Raw genomic sequence first — 22,806 nt, forward strand, 5'->3', positions numbered from 1 at the left:
ACCTGGCTAGGCGGTTCGGGCTGGACTGTTCCCATGAGGCACAGGGTCAAGACAGATTTGCATATGGCCAGGTCTAAACTGGGATGTCATGGTGAGCAAAAGAATGATGGCTTTAACTCAGATCTCTTGAGTGGGGGTGAATGTTTTGATATGTTCTGCATTCCGTCCATCAATTGTGTGTCTTTTCCTCTCTCGGGATGCCAGAGTCTGGTTGCCATGCCGACGTTTTAGTTTTGTTAGCAGTAGTGTCTGCCGAGAAGAGCATCAGGAGCAGGGTGTCTGTCTGTCTGTCTTCCTGCCACACATAAGCAACTATAACCTTGTAGATGTCGTGTAAATATGGATGATGTTGATGGCACATTGTAGGCTCTTGCTCACCTCATGGGAATTCTTAGGGCAAGGGAAGCATTTTCAAAGTGCATTGATGTCGTTTCTACATTAAGTAAACAGTGCAGCACAGGACACGAAGAAGGGTACTAACAGTCCCCCAAACTCTGATTTTGGGATCATTTCCTCCCAATTGTACAGACTTTACGATAACGCCTTCAAAATGTGGGGCCTGTGGCGTCTGTGTCCTTTCAACCAGAAAAATATGGGTTACGTCTATTCTGAAAGACCACACAAAATACAATGAAATGCCAACAAATGAACTAATTTCTTTTCGAATCAAAGTAACTCCAAAAAAATCTTCGCAGCCTAGCGCAGCAGTTATACTTCAAGTAGTGCGACGTAGAACAGAGAAGAATGATGCACCCCGAAAGAGTAAAATATGAGGGGGAGCGGAGAAGTCAAAACCAGGAGGATTGTGGGCCTTTCTTTCAACAGCACCGCATTCCTCATAAATTGTCTGTGAAATCGACTGTTTACAGTTATTAAAGATCCAACCAGCCCATGGCAGTAAAGTGTGTTCTCAGCAAGGGAATCTATTACCGACACTAAGCTGCAAAAGCAGGTTATTCATCCCAGGCCCGCCCCTCTCGTCAGAACAGATTGCAAAACCATCTTTCGCAAGAACATTGACTTCGCTGCACAGAGTGGCAGAATCCTGATCTTGCCCACATATTTCCCTACAAACAATTCGACGTCTATTTAATGTTTTAATCCAGCCAAACTCATTTCCCCATATGGTAGGTCTTGTTTAATTTACTCTCCCTGTTCAAATCCCAGCATATTTTCAGACTTGCGCTTGATAAGTGCAGGTCGATTTTTTTTGTGCACGGTCTGTTTTCGAGTCTTTCTTTTTGCAAAGGTTGTTTTCAAGTGACGTAGTCCATTAAAAGCTACAAACATGGCTACACACCACTGTGCCCTGCATGGTGCCGGCTAGGAGATGCCCCCTCGGGCTTGCAGCACTGCCCACGCCTGCCTGGGCATTACCTTCTTAAAGAAAGGGATGCGCTTGGCACTGGAGGCGGGGGTGGTGACGCTGCTAACGCTACTGAGAGGGGAGCGGGGGCTGCCCGGCCCCTCCTCTTCCTCTAGCTCGAGGGGCTCGAGCTCCTCCCTCAAGTGGGTGATATCCAGGGGACCTGGTGGGGGGGATAGAAGCGAAGAGAAGGGAAGTGAAGGGTGAGGGGGACAGGAAAGAAAGGGAGTACGTGATTTGGGGAAGGAAGGGCCAGGGGAAGAGTAGAAGGAAGAAAAGAGTGAAGGAAGCATGAGACGCGTGAAGGGAGGGCGGGCAAAAGGTGTTAGAAATAAGGGAGAGGAGAGAGAACAAGCATTACAAATGCAAAATGGTCTCGCCTTTTATTAAGTTAAAGCAATTTGCTTTGCTATACAATACCATTAGCAAAGCAAATGTCTTTGACTTAGTTAAAGGCGAGACCTATTGCATTTTCAATGCTTGTTCAAACCTTGACTCGAACAATGCTAAAATGCAAATTAAACTTTATTGAGAGCTATCTACTGTCAAGAGGAAGATTGACCTGCTGCCCCCTCTGTTATGGCATTGGCAATCCAACCTGTCCCTTCTGCCCTGATCAGACACAAAGAGTTGTAAAGCAACAACACTTCCATTCATTGGTTACTTGATACAGACAGCCATCTTCTGAAACTGCTTTTTTTGAGCGCACATGATTATTTAGCCGTTTTAAATAACGCTTTCAGAAAGTGGACCCGCCCCCTCACACACATTTATCCTTGCTTTTAACTTATTCACTTTTTTCCTTCATTAAAAAGACCCTGCCAAATCCAATAGATTTTGCATAGGCGAAACCTATTGGCTTTGCCAGTGCTTGCTTTGCTTCTGTGTGATCTTGTTTGCTCTTCAAACAAGCATGTACGCATTTCATACTGTGCGCGATAGTCAACTAGCACTGGTTTGTTACTTATTGACAAGCTTCGGTAGGTCATAAATTGGCCATTGTGTGTGTGTCTGTTTGGGAAGCTGCACTCGGCAGCACGTGGGACCGCAGTTGGGGTGCAGCAAATGGCCTGGTTAATTTCTTAAGTGGAGTTTTGAGGGCCAGGAATCTTAGCATTGCTTCCTTTTTAGTTTGAGTGATTTCAGTCTCCTTTATAGAAGTTGTATCTAGTGCCAGAATGTAATGCCAGGTCTCCCGGCCAAGGACCTCCTTTTTGAGACATGACTTTTGGGGTGTGGAGAGGTTGAACAGACAAGGATTACTCTTGTGGGTTAGGACCATCATAAAAGCAGCACAAAGACAGCACGCAATAATGGTAGTGTCAGGTCAATGTTATATATTTTTCGCTTGGGGCCCTCTGGCTTCCCTTCATGGGCAGAGCTACAAAAACTAGTGTGCACAAGAAAGTCAGGAACAGGGGAAACCTGCGTGCTCCGGGGTTGTGGGCTAGTGTGCTGTGCATCTGGTGTGTGGGCCAAGACAAAGTTCTCTACATGGCCCATTCCCAGTCAGCACACTGAGATTCAGATGGGCTGTGAACGAAGAACTTTGTGGTTGGCCCATGACGTAAGAGGCTGTTAACAATAAGGATCAGTGAAAAATAGGAAGGGGACCTCAGGCAAGCCTTTGTCTTACATTGTGTTGACACAGCACCACAAGGCAGCAAGGGGCATATTATCAAAAAACAGGCGTTAAAATTATCGCCGCTTTAGCGGCAAAAAACTGCAGCTAAAGCGGCGATAATGGGCTTGATAATATGCCCTTGAGAATTCCCATAGAAGCCCATGTTCTGGTGTCAACATGGGCTTCTATTGGAATTCTCTGCGGCATATTATCAAGCCCATTATCGCCGCTTTAGTGGCAGTTTTCTGCCGCTAAAGCAGAGATAATTTTAACGCCGTGCTTGATAATATGCCCCCAAGTTTCTTCATCAAGGAACCATAGAGTCAGGTAGTGGCATGGAATGTCTTCCAGTTGATGGGTCTCTTTATCATGGAACCATAGAGTCAGAGAGCGACAGTGAATATCCACCAGGTGATGGGTCTCTTTTTTCTTTTGTAAACATATTTTATTGGGTTTTGGTATGATACACATTCTCATGCGGTCATCAATTTATCCAGGTGATGGGTCTCTTTATCATGGAACCATAGAGTCGGGGAGTGACAGTGAATGTCTGCCAGGTGATGGGTCTCTTTATCATGGAACCATAGAGTCGGGTAGTGGCATGGAATGTCCACCAGGTGGTGGGTCTCTTAATCATGGAACCATAGAGTCAGGTAGTGGCATGGAATGTCCGCCAGGTAATGGGTCTCTTTATCATGGAACCATAGAGTCAGGTAGTGGCATGGAATATCCACCAGGTGATGGGTCTCTTTATCATGGAACCATAGAGTCAGAGAGCGACAGTAAATGTCCACCAGGTGGTGGGTCTCTTAATCATGGAACGATAGAGTCAGGTAGTGGCATGGAATGTCCGCCAGGTAATGGGTCTCTTTATCATGGAACCATAGAGTCAGGTAGTGGCATGGAATATCCACCAGGTGATGGGTCTCTTTATCATGGAACCATAGAGTCAGAGAGCGACAGTGAATGTCCACCAGGTGATGGGTCTCTTTATCATGGAACCATAGAGTCAGAGAGCAACAGTGAATGTACACCAGGTGACGGGTCTCTTCATCATGGAACCATAGAGTCGGGGAGTGACAGTGAATGTCCACCAGGTGATGGGTCTCTTTATCATGGAACCATAGAGTCAGAGAGCGACAGTGAATATCCACCAGGTGATGGGTCTCTTTATCATGGAACCATAGAGTCGGGGAGTGACAGTGAATGTCTGCCAGGTGATGGGTCTCTTTATCATGGAACCATAGAGTCGGGTAGTGGCATGGAATGTCCACCAGGTGGTGGGTCTCTTTATCATGGAACCATAGAGTCAGGTAGTGGCATTGAATGTCCGCCAGGTAATGGGTCTCTTTATCATGGAACCATAGAGTCAGGTAGTGGCATGGAATATCCACCAGGTGATGGGTCTCTTTATCATGGAACCATAGAGTCAGAGAGCGACAGTGATTGTCCACCAGGTGGTGGGTCTCTTAATCATGGAACCATAGAGTCAGGTAGTGGCATGGAATGTCCACCAGGTGATGGGTCTCTTTATCATGGAACCATAGAGTCAGAGAGCGACAGTGAATGTCCACCAGGTGATGGGTCTCTTTATCATGGAACCATAGAGTCAGAGAGCAACAGTGAATGTACACCAGGTGACGGGTCTCTTCATCATGGAACCATAGAGTCGGGGAGTGACAGTGAATGTCCACCAGGTGATGGGTCTCTTTATCATGGAACCATAGAGTCAGGTAGTGGCATGGAATGTCCGCCAGGTGATGGGTCTCTTTATCATGGAACCATAGAGTCAGGTAGTGGCATGGAATATCCACCAGGTAATGGGTTTCTTTATCATGGAACCATAGAGTCAGAGAGTGACAGTGAATGTCCACCAGGTGATGGGTCTCTTTATCATGGAACCATAGAGTCAGAGAGCAACAGTGAATGTACACCAGGTGACGGGTCTCTTCATCATGGAACCATAGAGTCAGGGAGTGACAGTGAATGTCCACCAGGTGATGGGTCTCTTTATCATGGAACCATAGAGTCAGGTAGTGGCAGTGAATGTCCACCAGGTGATGGGTCTCTTTATCATGGAACCATAGAGTCAGGTAGTGGCATGGAATGTCCGCCAGGTAATGGGTCTCTTTTTCATGGAACCACAGAGTCAGGTAGTGGCATGGAATATCCACCAGGTGATGGGTCTCTTTATCATGGAACCATAGAGTCAGAGAGCGACAGTGAATGTCCACCAGGTGATGGGTCTCTTTATCATGGAACCATAGAGTCAGAGAGCAACAGAGAATGTACACCAGGTGACGGGTCTCTTCATCATGGAACCATAGAGTCGGGGAGTGACAGTGAATGTCCACCAGGTGATGGGTCTCTTTATCATGGAACCATAGAGTCAGGTAGTGGCATGGAATGTCCGCCAGGTGATGGGTCTCTTTATCATGGAACCATAGAGTCAGGTAGTGGCATGTAATGTCCGCCAGGTAATGGGTTTCTTTATCATGGAACCATACAGTCAGAGAGCGACAGTGAATGTCCACCAGGTGATGGGTCTCTTTATCATGGAACCATAGAGTCGAGAATTGGCAGTGAATGTCCACCAGGTGATTGTTTTCTTTATCGTGGAACCATAGAGTCAGAGAGCGTCAGTGACTGCAGTTATGGTGTGTTTCTTCTTGGGGTCGAGCAGGGCAGCCCCATTGGCACTTTGGTCTTAGGTAGACTTATGTATGTCTACCCGCAGTTTTGTTTTCGCAGCAACACTCAGCTGAGCCTTTGCATTTCTTCTGGTGAATTTAGGAATATGTTTTCAGATCACGTGGCAGTGTACATACAAGCGGCAGCATCCTTCCTTCCTCAGCTCTGGGAAAAGGTCCCTACTCCTTCAGGGGAAATACCCAAGCTTCCTGTGCTCTGTATTGGTGTACAGAGAGCTGTGAAATATTTTAATAGGAATTTATCCCAGATAAAAATAAAACCACATCTGCATTTCGCATCATATTATTTCACTGAAAATGATGTCATTCCAAATTAGCAGGAACCAAAATTGTAAAGCTTACCCAAAAGGTATATTTTAGACCTAGATTCATTAAAATATTGTACCATTCCTTTGAATTCTTTAAGTTTATGTTTTCACCAATTAGCACAATATTAACTCCTCTAAAACAGGAGCAGCAACCATGAGTTTCTGGTCCTGATGTATTATTGTGAGCCTGGTTCCCCAATGGCGCTGTGTTTACAGTTTGGTTACACCTAGATGCCTGTTTATCAGGGTTGTTAACATAGGTGGATTGTGCTGAACAGTGAGAGTTGCATTCATAATTTAGCAGTTGGTTATTAATGGAAATGTACATGGACGTCATTAGGTCTTGCCTGAGACAGCGCATCCGTGTCACTTGCAAGATATTTGGATTACTTACAGGGGGCTTAGAGGCTGCCCATTGGTTGGGTTCATTGTCACTCTCATTTCCTTGCTTTTCATAAGTTGACACGCACAGCATTCACTTCCAGTTGTTGTGTTTGTCCCTCCACCGAAGCATGACCCAGTACTTGTAACCTTCCACTTCTCCCTTAATTGGGCACTACTTTTTATGTTTTTCTAAGCACTCAACTAAAGTGAGTGTCTTTTCCAGCAGCCTCTCTCGTGTACTCATCCTCCGTGGTGCCCTCTGTGCTCCTTGCTCCTCCTCCCTCTGTCCTTGTTTTTGCTTGTCCCCTCCCGCTGTCAAGATTGCTTCTTCATCTACAAGCTGTCCATTCTGTTGCTTACCTCAACCAGCTGTTTGTGTTATTGCTTGCCCCCACCTACTGTTGGGGTTGTTGCTCCCCCTCTACCCAGCCGCTGTCTGTGTTCTTGCAGTCCCTCTCTGGCTGCCTGTTGCCTGTAGTCGCTCTCCCTTCTGCCCCCCTCCCACCTGCTGTCTGTGTTGCTTCTCCCCACCCCATCCTTCCTCCCTCATTGGTGCCTCCCGCCCCCACCCTGCAATAAGCAAAAAGAAGCTCCTGTTTCACCTAGAAGAGAGACCAGCAACTCTGTCAACACTGCTACCTGCATGTCTTCATACAAAAAGTATTCCAAACAAAATAAACATTGGCAGAAGGCAGACAGCCAAGGCCAGACCTATGGGCTCTTCTGATGCTTGTTTGTAGGTGTGCTTCATTAGACGGTGCCATTTGCACATGATTCCCTAGACTGTCCCACCACCATCTGCCTCTGTTACTTTCTTCCTGTGTCCACTCCATTACACTGTAGTCTGCTGATGGTCTTTTCTCCCGCCACTTTCTGTTGTTCTGCCAGCATCCACCTCAGGTGTTGTTAGAGTGGGTCCCTTTACTATTGGAAGCATATTTTAACTCCCCGCTTACTTTCACTGCACCCTGTCTGTACTCCTAGGTGCTCAAGGTGGGTCTGTTGCTCGCGCCCTCTTGCAGAAGCCGGACTTTGTGGTGAGGGCCGTTACTCGAGATGTCAAGCGACCGGTATCGCGGGCCCTCCGTGACCTGGGAGCCACAGTAGTGCAAGGAGACCTGGACAGCGAGAAGAGCGTGGAGGAGGTCATGGGCGGAGCTCACGGGGTGTTCCTGGTGACCAACTTCTACGAGGGCTTCAGCAAAGAGAAAGAAATCCGGCAGGTGAGAAGAGAACGTCTGCCTTTAGTTAACATATAAGGTACCAATATGCAATGATTGTACTGCTGAATGTCAACACGAACAATATATGTAACAATATAATATATATAGCATACTAATATTGAGGACTCCACATCTATGTACCTTGAAGATATATGTACTGCATAGGTGCATACATATGGAGTCCGGTATAGAAAATCTAGACTTACCTGTCAATATTTTATTTTCGATACTTTGTCCTATATTCGGTCCCATCGATATTATTGATTCAATATTCAGGGGGCACACCCCTTTTCTCCTATGCACCTTTTCCCAGATTCATTTCAATTTCTCAAAATGAGTACCCAGTGTTTTTTTTGGGGGGGGAAGGGGCATCGAATGCAGCCTGGCTCAAAAATAAATACAGACATTTTCTTTGAAAGTTTACCTTTTGCAGAGTTTTTCTATGTTTAGTGCCTCTGCACAGGAAAACAACAGTGTTTTCTTTGATGTCTCTTTTTGCAAAACAATTTTCATAGTATTCGATAAGGATACATGAAACATAAGTTGTCTGATTCATGCTTAAGTTGTAGGTTTGAAAAACTCCGAAACCTTCTTGAATTTGCAAAGATTTCCTGAACCTTCGAAAAGGGCAACCTTTGCGCACGCGTGCCTGATATTATTCTTATACAGATGTGTTGTCATCATGGTAAGTGTCCACAGACTGGGATAACCAATAGGAAGGGTGCCTCTACTGCTTTAAGTGTTAGCTTGAGTAACAACTGGGGGTGAGTGTCTGAAAAGTTTCAGCGCTTCGTCCATCATCTCCTAGTGTTTGTATTGTTCGCCCTAAGTTGGCAGGGTATGCCCAGACGTGGGTCCCTTGCTCACTTTGCCACTGGATTCAAGCTAGCCTGGCTGATAAGGGCTTTGATCCCGAAACTGGTCCTAGGATGCTTGTTTCCGGTCCAGGGAAGACATGGCTTGGCATTTCGGGCTGGACTGTTCCCATGAGGCACAGGGTCAAGACTGATTTGCATATAGCTGAGTCTGAACTGGGGTGGTGAAGTGAGCTAAAGAATGATAATGGATTCAACCCAGATGTCAGACTGGGGGAGAGTGTCTGAAAAGTTTCAGCGCTCCGTTCATCATCTCCTTGTGCTAGCTTGAGTAACAACACATGTTGTGATTTACAATGGGGACACATACAGTATTTAATAAACAGCGCCTGACTGCAGGTTTATCCTGGGAGAAGGGGCAATGCCTGACAAGCTCGCGGCATGCTGTGGACAGATTTTGATTCTGAGGTCATGGATATGGTGAAATAAAGGGGGCTATTTTAGGGTCACTGGGGCAGCTGTACTCATACATAACCTCAGCACTCTGTCCACCATTTAGTAAGGTTGATGTCATTTACAGAAAGCAGAATGTTTAGTTTTGCATAAGGAGTTTGGAGAACTGCTGAGCAGGTTCCATAAGACTCCCCAACAACTGCCCTCTCAAGTGGGTTTACAGCCTGCTTTGATGCATGGATTGTGCCACATCTAGGCCTGGGTGAAATTTCAAATGTAAATCTACTGAAATCAGGAATTTTGCGTTATGAGATGTTTGAGCTATTGGCATTCCAAATAACACTGCCTTTTATTTATATATTGTTTTTAACACATAAATAAAAGGCATTATCATTTACAATGCCAATAGCTTAATCTCTTGCAAATGAGAGACCTACTACATTGCAAATGCTTGTTATAATTTTTTTTAAAGGTGTTAGGAGAGAGCGTGTCCTGCCTGTAAAAGCAGGCAGGACAAAGCTATTTGAGAAAATAGTGCTTGGAGGCTGTAATTAGAGCCTACCGAGCCATAACACATGTACTAGGGGTGTCGCCTTTTGAGGTTAGAAAATGAGACAAGGTGGTATTTAGGAGGGACAACTAAGCCTTTTGACCAATGAATGACCACAGTTTACAGTGGACAATGACACAAGCCAATAGAAAATGTGGGCGGAGAGTGAGCAGAGCTTCAATTCCCTACCTCAATACAGCATGCCTCGCAGAGCAGCGCATTCGCTGCCCAGGCTCGACCTAAAAATGGTGTGTCAATGTGGAATGCCTTTACATGGGTAATACGTGACAGTCAGTGCTGCAATGACAGTAGCACCAAGTTAATATTATTAGGAATAAGTCTCCTCAACACCTCACTCAATTATCAACCAATATATTTTGGAAATGTAACCGTTTTTCTCCAAACATCAGCTTATGAGCTCTGAAAATACACAGATATTCACCTCGACTACATGCTTTTTAATTTTTGCATACATATATAAATCAACTAAGGAAAAGCTTCTAATTTTGTAAACCGGGCTGCGCACAGGAGAGCTTCTTACAGGTACCTGGAGAGCTACCAGTAGCTCACAAGCTACTCGTTGGAGAAGCCTGCTGTAATGGGACCTATGTTCGTGGAGTAGGCGCTGTACTTGCGGGTCACCGAGGTGCTCCATTCTTGTGTTTGAGTCTTGACATTGAGTTTATGGGGGTGGAATGGTAGTGAGTGGGAAAATAGACCAGGGTGGGGAGGATCCAAGAACCACAGGATGACCTCAAGAAAAAGGCAGGAGTACTCGATAATATGACATACAAAGCTCTTTTTTTTAATAACTATGCATAACAATAAATCATTCATTCATTCACATACAAATATACATACAAGAGAGTGAATACAGGCTGGCGGACAAATCTCTGTTCAATAGCACCAGTGCCAGATATAACGGTGAATCACATTGCAGCTGAGGTAAAACAGGATGGTGCAAACCTTTGTCAAGCACCATCAGTGCCCGAAGCACAGAGACGTTTTAAGGCATGGGCAGAGTGGGCTCTGGCCCAGGGCCCCAGCCTTTCAGGGGGACCCCTGATAGTGCCAGCTCTGTTCTGCAGAGAGTCTTGTCCTAATGACCTTGAATAATTCTTAAACAGATTGTTTTAAATACTGTTTTCCTTTCATTTGCTTTTAATGCGGGTGATGTGTGAGAGTCCAGTACGGACATTTTGCAGAGAAATGTTGTGTTTATGTTTCATGCAACATCCATAAAAAGTTTCCTTTAGATTAAAACAGGCCCTCACATATGAGAAATGGGAGGGTGACCTAGAGATTATTTGCAGTAATATTCGTCAGCTGCTGCTGTGGTACAATATTGAAAACGCAAGCCACTATCCCTGAATATTCGATGTAAACACATTTAGAATGTGGATAAGAGTGCCTGTGCACTGTGAGTGACCAGACCAAAGAGGGCATGGAAGAGCTGAAACTGGATCATAAATTAAAAGCTGTTCTGAACAGGGGCACCCAAAATAAGCCTGGCCCGGGGCCCCCCAAATCCTTAGGACGTCCCTGCCGAGGCACCCGCCAGCAGGGCGGTATCAGTAGTCTGGCATAGGGGGAAAGCTTCTGGCACTTGCCCTGCAGGAGACCGGGGAGTGGGAGACCCAGGGGGCTGGAAAGATGTCCATGGGAGGACAATAATTAAAAACATAATGTGGAGCAAGACTGTATAATCGATGATCAGAAGAACAAACCACCACCAACCTCTGATGATACCGATGCGACAAGGTTCAGCAGAACCTTGCTTAAACCTCTAGGATTGAACAATTACATTTCTGAGTGATATTCTGTATATTTATGGGGAATAATGTTTTACTTAGTATTTTTATTAATATTACACAGTATAAAAAATCTTTGTGGAATTTCAACTAAATTTAGTTTTTTGTGAAAAGAGGGGGATGTGTCGTAATGCAGTTATTTCGTAAGCATATCATAGGAATACCTATAGACTAAGCTGTATGTTATAGCATGTGTAATATTGTACTTTTAGGACACCATGCTATACTCCCCTTCCTTGTGATATAAGTAAGAACCTTAGAAAAGTTAGCAGTCTGAGGATAGGAAGGCAGTAGTAGCATTGCGACGAGCAAGCTCGAGTATGTTTGAAGTAACAAGATTATTGCGCAATTAAAGTTATATCTTTCAACATATCCTTTGTGTGCATCGTTACACACAGCAAGTGAAAATAAGAGCACTAAGTGATATTAATGAACGTCTCGGCAGCTTGTTACCACAACGCTAAGCAGCATGTTACTGTACAATATTTTATAATGGAGGTGGCTGTCCGGATGAAGGCATTGCTTTGCCGAAACACGTTTAGATAAATGACTCAGGATAATTGAGAATCCAAGCCACAGCTGGTACATCCACAACGAGTATTAGGTGAAATAAAGGGTATTGTATAGTCACTGAGCAAAGATTTGTGTGCTATCCAATGAACTACAGTGATGTACTGTTGAGAAAGTATTACTTCAAATTAAGCATTATCGATGTTAGGTATCATGCATGGCCATTGCAATAAGACTTAATATGTAATATCAAGGGTGATACCAATGAATGATGGTGTGAATGTATTGATGATTATAGAATGAATATATATTTTAATGCACATTGTTGTATTAATGCCTGATGCACAGCTGTAAAACAATAACATTCCACTTACCTGTATTATTAAACAATTTTTTAATGTTGTTTGCCAATAAAAGTTCGAACTAGCACTAAATTCACGTTCTTTAGGCCCTCAAATTAGAAAGGACGAAATTTAGAAAGTAAGAAGTTACTGGGGTTCTTTATACATTATTGCTATTTTCACTGCCCTAGGAGCTCCCCTTTATTACACTTCTTGAGCAATAACTGCCCATGCCTAGAAAGGATGGCAGCATGGTAACATCTTGAGGGGGGGACAAATGGATAACAGAGCTTACACCGTGTCTGAAGTAATTCCCCCATCAGAGAATACGTGCTAAAAAAACGTACGTTTGTTTTTGTACAAATCCCATTTCACTGCATTGACGCTAGACCTGCATCAGCGAGTTATTGGCATACTTGGGATATATCATATTCTTTTTTAGTTCTACCAAAAACCAGCATTTCATCACTGTAATTGAAAGCGTGTGTAACAGGCTGGATGACTGCAGATAACATCCTGAAATATTTCAGCAGCTAAGGATACTGCACAGCTCAGTCTCTCTTGTATCTGAACAACCCAACATGGGTAGAAAAAGTAAAAGTGGTAATATATTGGCAGTTCTCTTTCAGCTCGTGTTGGTGGTACCCTTTGTTTAGGTCAAAACGGGAGAAGACTTTAGCCCCTTTCAGTTGTATGATCATGCGGCAATACGTGGACCTTTCAATGGCTCGGTTTGGTCGGTGCATATCAACACAAGTGTGCAACACTGCACTACTGTCCTTTTTTGGTACAACTCCTATGGGTAAAACCCAGGGCGTAGGGCCTGTAGAGCGTTCAATAATGTTGGGTTGCAAAAATATTGCCAACTCTTTCTCTACCACTTCTTGCATGGGAAAAGCGACTCTACGGTGTTGCCGGGCAACAAAATTTAGTTTGTCCCACTGTCACTATATGGTTGCATGTAAGGTGGCCTTATGTGTGGTGTTTTGTGTTGGAAAGCTACCAGATGGTCGTCCGACCATGTGACTGGAGTAATCATTTGAAAGGTAACTAGTTCTGGATTTGCAAAAGTGACCTCTAGGATGTGTCCAGCGCTGTGTGTGGGTTTGTAGATCATTTGATGTAGGCTCAGTGTGTCTTCCCCTGTGATGGCCATATTGGGCTTGTCAAACCATGTGTTTAGATCACCAAGGATGCATAGATTGTAGCGTAGTTCCATAAGGCTTTAAACTGTGTCTAAAACGTGTTTGGGAATGTTGCATTGCTAGGTGGTAGTCTGTGAAAAAGGAGGAAGTTACTGGGGGAAGTTGGTGTAGGGTCGCATCTGGTGATGAGGACCTCACAACCTTGTATGGAAATATCATCAGCTTTGGTGAGATTTATTGTTTCTTTGAAAATATAATAGTTAGTCCACCTCCTCTTTTGCCTATGCTATTTTGTTTGACAGTTTGGTAGACTGAAGGAACAGGTTCATGCAACACTGGAGCTATGTCATCTCCCAACCATGGATAAGTTTTCAATCAATCAATATATTTCTTTATTCGGCACTTATAAAGATACCATAAAAGTTCATAAAACAGTTACAACGCATTAAAAAACATTAAAAAGACAGTTCAAATCATGGCATTTCTTTTCATTTTCCCAGATCTCTATATACAGGGCATTGCAATCAACCCATCTCTCTCGAGTTCCTTATCCTTACCGCCATCTTAATAAAACTCATAATACAGGACAAGGTATATGCATCATTGGCCTTTTGCAAAAACAATAAGGCAATCTTGGCATGTCTAAACTTAGCTCTTTTCAAAATTCCCACCAGGAACTTACGCCTAGGTGATGTATAAAATGAGCATAACAAAACAAAATGAAGGGTATCCTGCGGAGACTTATTGTCGCAGCCGCAGGTACCCTTCTGCTCCACCGTTAAGGTAAAACCAAGAGGATCAGATAATAAATGATGCAAGAGGTTGAACCTAAAGCGAGTCATGTAAAATCTGTCTTGTGCATTATGAATCAGTGAAAGATAAGGCTCCCTTCCACTCTCCCATTTCAGTAATCTATAGGCCACAACTGTAGATTTACACTGCTCAGTGGCCGCCCTGCTGGCAGTTGTCCATTCCCCAAACTTTTTCTTAACTAACGTTTTATTCTGGGCAATGAGGGATTCAGGCTCGGTGAAGAGGTTCTTACAACCAATGGCCTCCAAAGTACACTTTACATAGTTTAGCCATGGGATAGAGCTCCCTTTGTCTCGATTCAGACAATCTATAATAATTTGTCTACTGAGGCCTGCCTCGGGGTTAGACCAAATCCTCACCCAGGACAGAAGCGGCCTGACCTTGATTTGATCTTCAATAACCGGTTCTCCCAGTTCTTCATGTATCCTTCTAAAAAAATTATTTTCCTCTATCTGGACCTGATGTATATCCGCAAAGCCCCAAACTTCAGCCCCATAAACTGCCTTAGCGCAGCATATTGATCTATACAAATTCATCACTTGCTCGGGGGACCATCTTCCCAGCCTTCTCCCATAACCCATTATAGCCCCAGATGAGGCCACCAATTTTGAGCAGTGTTTGTCCACTAAAGGTCTAAACTTTAGAAGCCCGTCAAACAATACTCATAGGTAGGAAAAGGACTGGACCCGACCAATTTTGTGAGTTCCTATCTTATAAAAAAATTAATTGTCTGGTCTGGCCCCCGCAAGCATGATATACGATTTATCTAGGTTTGCTGATAGATCAAGTGAGGACATAAAAGTTACAAATCCATCAATCAGCCTCTGTAATCCCAGCGGAGTCCGTGCTAGGAGCACCGTGTCGTCCGCATAGAGCAGGACAGGGACTGGGCGGGTGCCTACCTGAGGAGAATCCCCTCCGAGTTTACACAGTTCACTATCTAAGTTATTTATGTAAAGTGAAAACAAAAAGGGAGCTAGGATGCAGCCCTGCCGCACTCCACTAGTGCATGGGAATGATGGAGTCTTGCTTCCGTCTTGATTAAAACGAACAGACGCAGTTGTATTCCAGTGCAGTGCCTTGAGGATATTGACTAGGTCCTGGTCCGCCCCAAGACCTGTAATCAGGGCCCATAGCTTTTCCCTATTCACGTGATCAAACGCCGCTGAAAGGTCCATGAACCCCAAATAAACCGCCTCCTTACTAGCTATAGTGGACTTGGCGACCAGCAAATAGAGGTTCAGGCACTGGTCCGTGGTTGACCTTCCTTCTCTAAACCCATATTGGGTGTCCGTTATTAACTGGTGGGTGTCTGTCCAATCCGTTAGACGATTTAGGACAACACGACCCAGCAACTTCGCCGTAACATCGATCAAGGATATCGGGCGATAACATTGTGGGTCATCCCTATTTCCTTTTTTAAATATTGGAACTATTGTTGCCGAGGACCAAGAACGCGGCAGACCTGCCACCACCGCCGCGTTCAGGACCCTCGTGAGGATGGGTGCCCACAACTCCACTTTTCCGAGATAAAGGTCTGGAGGAATCCCATCCGGGCCAGGCGCCTTATTTTTTGTTAGGCCCAGGATGGCCCCCTCCACTTCTACCACGGTGATATCAGGCCTTGCAGTCAGTTTTAACCTCTGCCCCTCATCGTTATTAATTTCACCAGTGTGATTATATAGATTTTTGAAATGGGAATGCCACTGCTCCGGCAAAATAATATTTAAAATCTGTGGGGCATTGGAGTCCTGAAAACATGGTGTGTTTATAATTTTCCAGAACTCAGTCAAGTCTCTTCTATCCGCCGCCTCCCTTAAGTCCTCCCAGGCTTGCATTTGGAGACTAGTTTTACGTTTTTTTTGTTCCTTTTTATATATCAGCCTACATTGGGCTATGTACAAATTATCCCTGGGTAGAAGTTTTAGGCTAGACTTAAGCTCTTTATGTGCTTTTGAGCAATCTCTATCAAACCATCTGGGTGTGGTAGGCAATGTCCTAGTCTTGGTGGTCTTTAATAATCCATCAATGAGGTGCGCTATCTTTTCGAAAGCGGTTACTACCGTGGCCCCCTCAATGTTGGGGTCGAGGCATGCATGAAATGCGTCTTCCCCTCTGTTTATTAAGCTTTTGTAAAAGCTATCTCCGTCTATTTTAGACCATCTAAGCCTCCTTCCTTGGTCTGATATCGTCTCCACGGCACCTACCCCTCGTGATACGTATTTAATGATTGGTCCTTTTAGCTCTAACACCAGAGGGTTGTGGTCACTGAAAATGCTCCTTTCTATGTCTGCCCTACTGACCCAGGTTTTAAGTATGGGTGAAACCATAATGTAGTCGATATAAGATCGACATCCTCTACCCTTAAAGGTGGGATTAGGCTCCCCACCTCTGCCTATTCCTACCAGGTCCATGGTATGGACCAGGTTGTGGCCTTTCAACACCTTATCTAAATGCGCCCCGTCCAGTGAATTAAAAAAGTGTGGCCCTTTCTCCACTTTGCACCGTGACCAGTCCTTCGTAAGTGTTCTGAGGTTCGCGCACAGATGACAATTGAAATCACCTACGAGAACTACAGATGGAACTGCTCCCGACTTCACAACCGACAGCTGGGCATTTAGGTGAGAGTCCAATTCTTTTGTTATATTTTCCTTCCCATTTGCTCCCACCGCATTATACCAGTTAACTAGGGTAATGTTTACCCTTTTTTAGCCGAGACCTACAGCTTGCATGTTGTATGATGCCCAATTTAGGTTAGACCAAACCCCTTCGATAAGAAGATCTACGTATATAAACAACCCTCCCATGGCTCTCCCTGAAGCTGACCTTTGTGCGGGGACTGCGAAGCACTTGAACCCCTCCAGGGAGAAACGGTTACAATCAATCAACCAGGTCTCCTGAAGACATAGAACATGAAACCTGGTGATGCATTGCCTCCATTCCTGATCCTCATATTTGGCAGCAAGTCCTGCTACGTTCCAGGATACTAGTTTTAATCCGTCCTGCTTGACAGGATTTCTTGCCCCAGCCATGGGGGGATGAGTACCCACATTTCCCTCCATTATAAAAGTTTTATTTTGGTAGGCCAAAGTATGTAGGTGTTTTGATTGGGTGTCTAAAGCACCACTATCAGGCCCCATTATCTCGATCTCTACTACAATGGATGGTTGTAATATCGCTGCAATAGTTACCCCCTTATCTTCCCCTCTCTGACTTAAATCATGTCTCGATGTTTCCATCGGGGGTACCTTATTCTGTTCTGGACTCTTGTCTCTATCTTGGTTCTGCCTGGGGTTTATATCTGTCCCTCGTCAATCCTGTTCTTCTAAATTCGTCAGGGGTTCAAATCTATTCTGAAGATTAATCCCATCCTGGTTCCTCATGGCTACAGAGAGAGGTCTACGATTGTGCCCAACCAGGTTCCACTCCCTGCCTCTTAGACCATCCGTAGCATGCCCCCCGTTATAGGCCCCCTTCGGGTAAAAAATGCTAAGGGGCATCGACCAAATGTCACTTGAATCCGTGGTTGGGCCCCACCTTAATATCTGGTCAACAGTCAGTTTTAACCTCTGCCCCTCATCGTTATTAATTTCACCAGTGTGATTATATAGATTTTTGAAATAGGAATGCCACTGCTCCGGCAAAATAATATTTAAAATCTGTGGGGCATTGGAGTCCTGAAAACATGGTGTGTTTATAATTTTCCAGAACTCAGTCAAGTCTCTTCTATCCGCCGCCTCCCTTAAGTCCTCCCAGGCTTGCATTTGGAGACTAGTTTTACGTTTTTTTTGTTCCTTTTTATATATCAGCCTACATTGGGCTATGTACAAATTATCCCTGGGTAGAAGTTTTAGGCTAGACTTAAGCTCTTTATGTGCTTTTGAGCAATCTCTATCAAACCATCTGGGTGTGGTAGGCAATGTCCTAGTCTTGGTGGTCTTTAATAATCCATCAATGAGGTGCGCTATCTTTTCGAAAGCGGTTACTACCGTGGCCCCCTCAATGTTGGGGTCGAGGCATGCATGAAATGCGTCTTCCCCTCTGTTTATTAAGCTTTTGTAAAAGCTATCTCCGTCTATTTTAGACCATCTAAGCCTCCTTCCTTGGTCTGATATCGTCTCCACGGCACCTACCCCTCGTGATACGTATTTAATGATTGGTCCTTTTAGCTCTAACACCAGAGGGTTGTGGTCACTGAAAATGCTCCTTTCTATGTCTGCCCTACTGACCCAGGTTTTAAGTATGGGTGAAACCATAATGTAGTCGATATAAGATCGACATCCTCTACCCTTAAAGGTGGGATTAGGCTCCCCACCTCTGCCTATTCCTACCAGGTCCATGGTATGGACCAGGTTGTGGCCTTTCAACACCTTATCTAAATGCGCCCCGTCCGGTGAATTAAAAAAGTGTGGCCCTTTCTCCACTTTGCACCGTGACCAGTCCTTCGTAAGTGTTCTGAGGTTCGCGCACAGATGACAATTGAAATCACCTACGAGAACTACAGATGGAACTGCTCCCGACTTCACAACCGACAGCTGGGCATTTAGGTGAGAGTCCAATTCTTTTGTTATATTTTCCTTCCCATTTGCTCCCACCGCATTATACCAGTTAACTAGGGTAATGTTTACCCTTTTTTAGCCGAGACCTACAGCTTGCATGTTGTATGATGCCCAATTTAGGTTAGACCAAACCCCTTCGATAAGAAGATCTACGTATATAAACAACCCTCCCATGGCTCTCCCTGAAGCTGACCTTTGTGCGGGGACTGCGAAGCACTTGAACCCCTCCAGGGAGAAACGGTTACAATCAATCAACCAGGTCTCCTGAAGACATAGAACATGAAACCTGGTGATGCATTGCCTCCATTCCTGATCCTCATATTTGGCAGCAAGTCCTGCTACGTTCCAGGATACTAGTTTTAATCCGTCCTGCTTGACAGGATTTCTTGCCCCAGCCATGGGGGGATGAGTACCCACATTTCCCTCCATTATAAAAGTTTTATTTTGGTAGGCCAAAGTATGTAGGTGTTTTGATTGGGTGTCTAAAGCACCACTATCAGGCCCCATTATCTCGATCTCTACTACAATGGATGGTTGTAATATCGCTGCAATAGTTACCCCCTTATCTTCCCCTCTCTGACTTAAATCATGTCTCGATGTTTCCATCGGGGGTACCTTATTCTGTTCTGGACTCTTGTCTCTATCTTGGTTCTGCCTGGGGTTTATATCTGTCCCTCGTCAATCCTGTTCTTCTAAATTCGTCAGGGGTTCAAATCTATTCTGAAGATTAATCCCATCCTGGTTCCTCATGGCTACAGAGAGAGGTCTACGATTGTGCCCAACCAGGTTCCACTCCCTGCCTCTTAGACCATCCGTAGCATGCCCCCCGTTATAGGCCCCCTTCGGGTAAAAAATGCTAAGGGGCATCGACCAAATGTCACTTGAATCCGTGGTTGGGCCCCACCTTAATATCTGGTCAACAATCTGGTATTTCTAAAATTTACAACCACACAATCCCCGATGTTATCCTTGGACCTAGTTCCCAACCAATTCACCCTTCTAACCATTAATATTTCCCCTTGTTCCATGCCTACTAGGGGCCTATGCTTATTTAACCAAAACATAGTTTTGTTTTTGAGCTCATCATAGGTCTCCAACTGGTCTCGTCTCAGCATTGGGACTCCTTTAAGTATAATCACATAAGGGGCTGCGTCAGGGGGTAGGTTGAGAGTTACTGACATGTTTAAGTGCCCCTTCGTGACTCAATTCTCTAATTGTCCCCGGCTAGCAGGGAGGATGAAACTTCTCTATGGACCATCACCATGTGTATGCCTTTTGGTACTCCCTGGGGAGCTTCCCTGCTAATGATGGACAAACTCGGGGGGGGGGCCTGTGTCAAGCCTACAGATTGTGTGTTCGATGGTGTCAAGAGATGTGTGGTTGTGTTGGTTTGATCATTTTGGGTGCTATTTGTGGTTGATGTTTCTATGCCACTGCTAATACCCTCCCCCATTGCATTATTACCCAGGGAGGGGGGATTGCTACCGCCAACCGACCCCTTTGTCTTAACCAGGGTTAATATTTTATCCAACCTACTGAGGATCACTTTGGTTTGGTTAGCAACAAGTTGCTCGAGGTGGATCTGTAGGTTAGATATTATTTGGGATACCCACATTGGGGGCGATTGTGTGTTTAAATCGTCCTCTCCAGGAGACCTTGCTTCTGTAGAGCAGGTGTCTAGTACGCCCTTGTTCATGTTGACCCTCTTGCGCCTAGACTTTTTTCCATTAGTATTTCTAATGTTACCCTTTGGTGGTGATCCCCCCCCTTGATGTTATGTCCTGTGCCAGTGAGGTCCCCCCTTGAGCACATGGGATATCAAATGTCCCGCAGTCAGGGGATGCCAATGCTAATATTTGGGCATCTAAGTCCTGCTCCTGGTTTGATGAAACAGGTTGGGGGGTTAGTGAGAGACGTCTCTCTGTGCGCTCAATCGCAGATGCTACTTCCCCTAATACTTTACCTAGCATTCTGTCGATGGCAGTTGGTTTCACGGTTCAAAGTGGGCATTCCTTTTAATTTACTGCTTTTTTAATTTATCCGGGGCTATAGACTTAGTGAGTTTTGACGACCTAGTTTGGACTGCATTTGCAATGTCTGTATGCTTAATCCAATTCGCCAAGTGATACCACTAAGTGGTTACCCCGAGTTGAAAACACTAGACTCAAATTAGGTGTCCAAACAATTTCAGCTGCTCACTATCACTCCAAAGCGTCTCTAGTCCCAGTGGTGGCTTACAGGATCGCCCTTTACTTAAATAAAGAACATTATGCCATGTACTGACCCAATGCTTGTCCAATGGCGTTTACAGGTGTTTCCCAATCCACAGTAGTTAAAGACCGGGCCCGATCCGTCCTCCTCCGTCCCCGGACGGCCACAGACAGCCTGCCCTTTGCCCGGGTTTAGCCAGGCGCACTCCTGTGCGCGTCCCACCTATCGATAAAGCACTTGGTGTCAAGGGCCCCTCAGGCTCCTGGGGCGTGTAGTGCACTGTCCTCAGCGCTCCACTGCCCCCACAGATATCTCGGTGCGTCTCCTGTGGAGGTAGAGTCTAAGGCCCCGGTGTCAGGGGGGCGTGTCCGCTGGCGCTGCCCATCAGGCTCCCGGGGCATATACTTTCCTCAGTGCTCCGCTGCCCCCACAGATAACTCGGTGCGTCTCCCCTAAGAGAGTGAAAAGGGAGACTTGCCTGTAGCCACATCCCTCCCACAATGCGACGGAGGGCACACCGGCAAGTCTCCTGCTCAGCAGCCTCAGCGGCAGTCGGAGCACCCCTCAGCGTCCCCCTCCCAGAGGGCGGCAGAGATGTGCTCTGGGCTCCTCCGCAGAGGTTTTCGTCACTCTCGGTCTCTCTCTCTAGCTCTTCTGATACCCCCGGAACTGAGTCGACTCACTCTGGCATTCCGTGCTCCGTATTCACCTATGTTCAATATATTCTATCAAGGGGGGTCCCAAATGTCCAGTCTTGGATCCACATCACATCTCCCTGTGGGCTCCGCCTGTCCGAGTGCCGGGGGCCTCCTGGTGTTCGCGAGTGCCTACAGCCAGCGGACTATCCCAAGCCATGGATAAGTTATGAAGAGTAAGTCAGGCTGTTTGTCAGTGAGTAATTGGTAGATGGGGTGCTTGTATTTAGAAAATAATTGAGCATGTATTAGTAGGTAGTCTAGAGATTGTATTTTGGTGGTGGTGTGATTGTTAGTGTTGGTATAGCTCAGCACACAGCACGTCAAGACAAACTTGCATTGTGTAAGATCAGTGAGTGTCTCCGTACTAAAAAGCTGAGCACATAGCGTGTCAAGCTAAGCTAAGGACCATGATGTGAAATCTGTGGATGTTTCAGTACTACAATAGCACAGCACAGAGCACGTGAGCATACTGCCATCAATACTAGGATACTGCAGTGCACAGAAGGAGGTGATGAGGAGCATAGTGCACGTTCTGGGATGGCTCAGTACTGGGATGACAGTGAATACTAGAGGTCAAAGCAGATGTGCATTGCAAGATGTTATCAAATGCTGCAGAGCTGGGAGTGTTATGCTGGTCAGTACAGAGGTGCACTGGGAGAGGTTACTTCATGCCTTTGTGCCACAAGTCAGGAAAGCAGTGACTCGTGAGAGCTTTACGGGTGTCTGAGCGCTCGGATGCCAGTGGGTGCTGCAAGTCGCGATTGCGGTACTTTGTGCGGGCTCGGCACTTATCTCAGTGCTAGCCCGGCCAGGCCGGGTAAGAGGCGCATGAGTTGTCTGTGAATGTGTAAGAATGGCAAAGCAGGGTATTTTGAAACCACTATAGAGGAGCATAGTGCAGCTCTGTGAATGGCTGAGTACTGGGGCAGCGGACGTCACGCAGGCCATTGTGGAAGCGCTGTGTCTTTCTTGGCACTGCGCATGGCTGCATGGTAGGGTCAGGGTAAAGGTGCACTGTGAGGGGTCTGCAGGTGTCTCAGTACTGGGTGGCACTGGTCGTCGCAGTTCAGGCCAACAGTGTCTGCGCTCTAGGGACACCCCAGTACTAGGATGGCACTGCGTGGCCCATTGGGAGAATTATTACAGGAAGCACTGAAAGGTTTTAGGAAGAAACCATCGCCATAAATAAGCACATTTCAAAACATTCAATGTTACTGCTTACTACACAAGATGAAAAATATCAAAATGACTCCAATTGTCAAAAATAAAATACTGCTGTATATT

The 22,806-nt window shown here is 45.5% G+C and overlaps 1 protein-coding gene across 1 annotated transcript in view; it reads left to right on the plus strand.

The window, feature by feature from the left end:
- The window catches only part of LOC146830415 (nmrA-like family domain-containing protein 1), a 202,320-nt gene that overhangs the window by 114,682 nt on the left and 64,832 nt on the right, over positions 1–22,806 (plus strand). Inside the window, exon 2 of the mRNA XM_085604637.1 lies at positions 7,378–7,616. Coding sequence (XP_085460763.1) covers positions 7,378–7,616 — 239 coding nt within the window. The remainder of the gene's footprint in view (positions 1–7,377; positions 7,617–22,806) is intronic.

This window comes from Triturus cristatus, chromosome 5_1, assembly GCF_964204655.1.
Source record: "Triturus cristatus chromosome 5_1, aTriCri1.1, whole genome shotgun sequence".
Taxonomy (NCBI): Eukaryota; Metazoa; Chordata; class Amphibia; order Caudata; family Salamandridae; genus Triturus; species Triturus cristatus.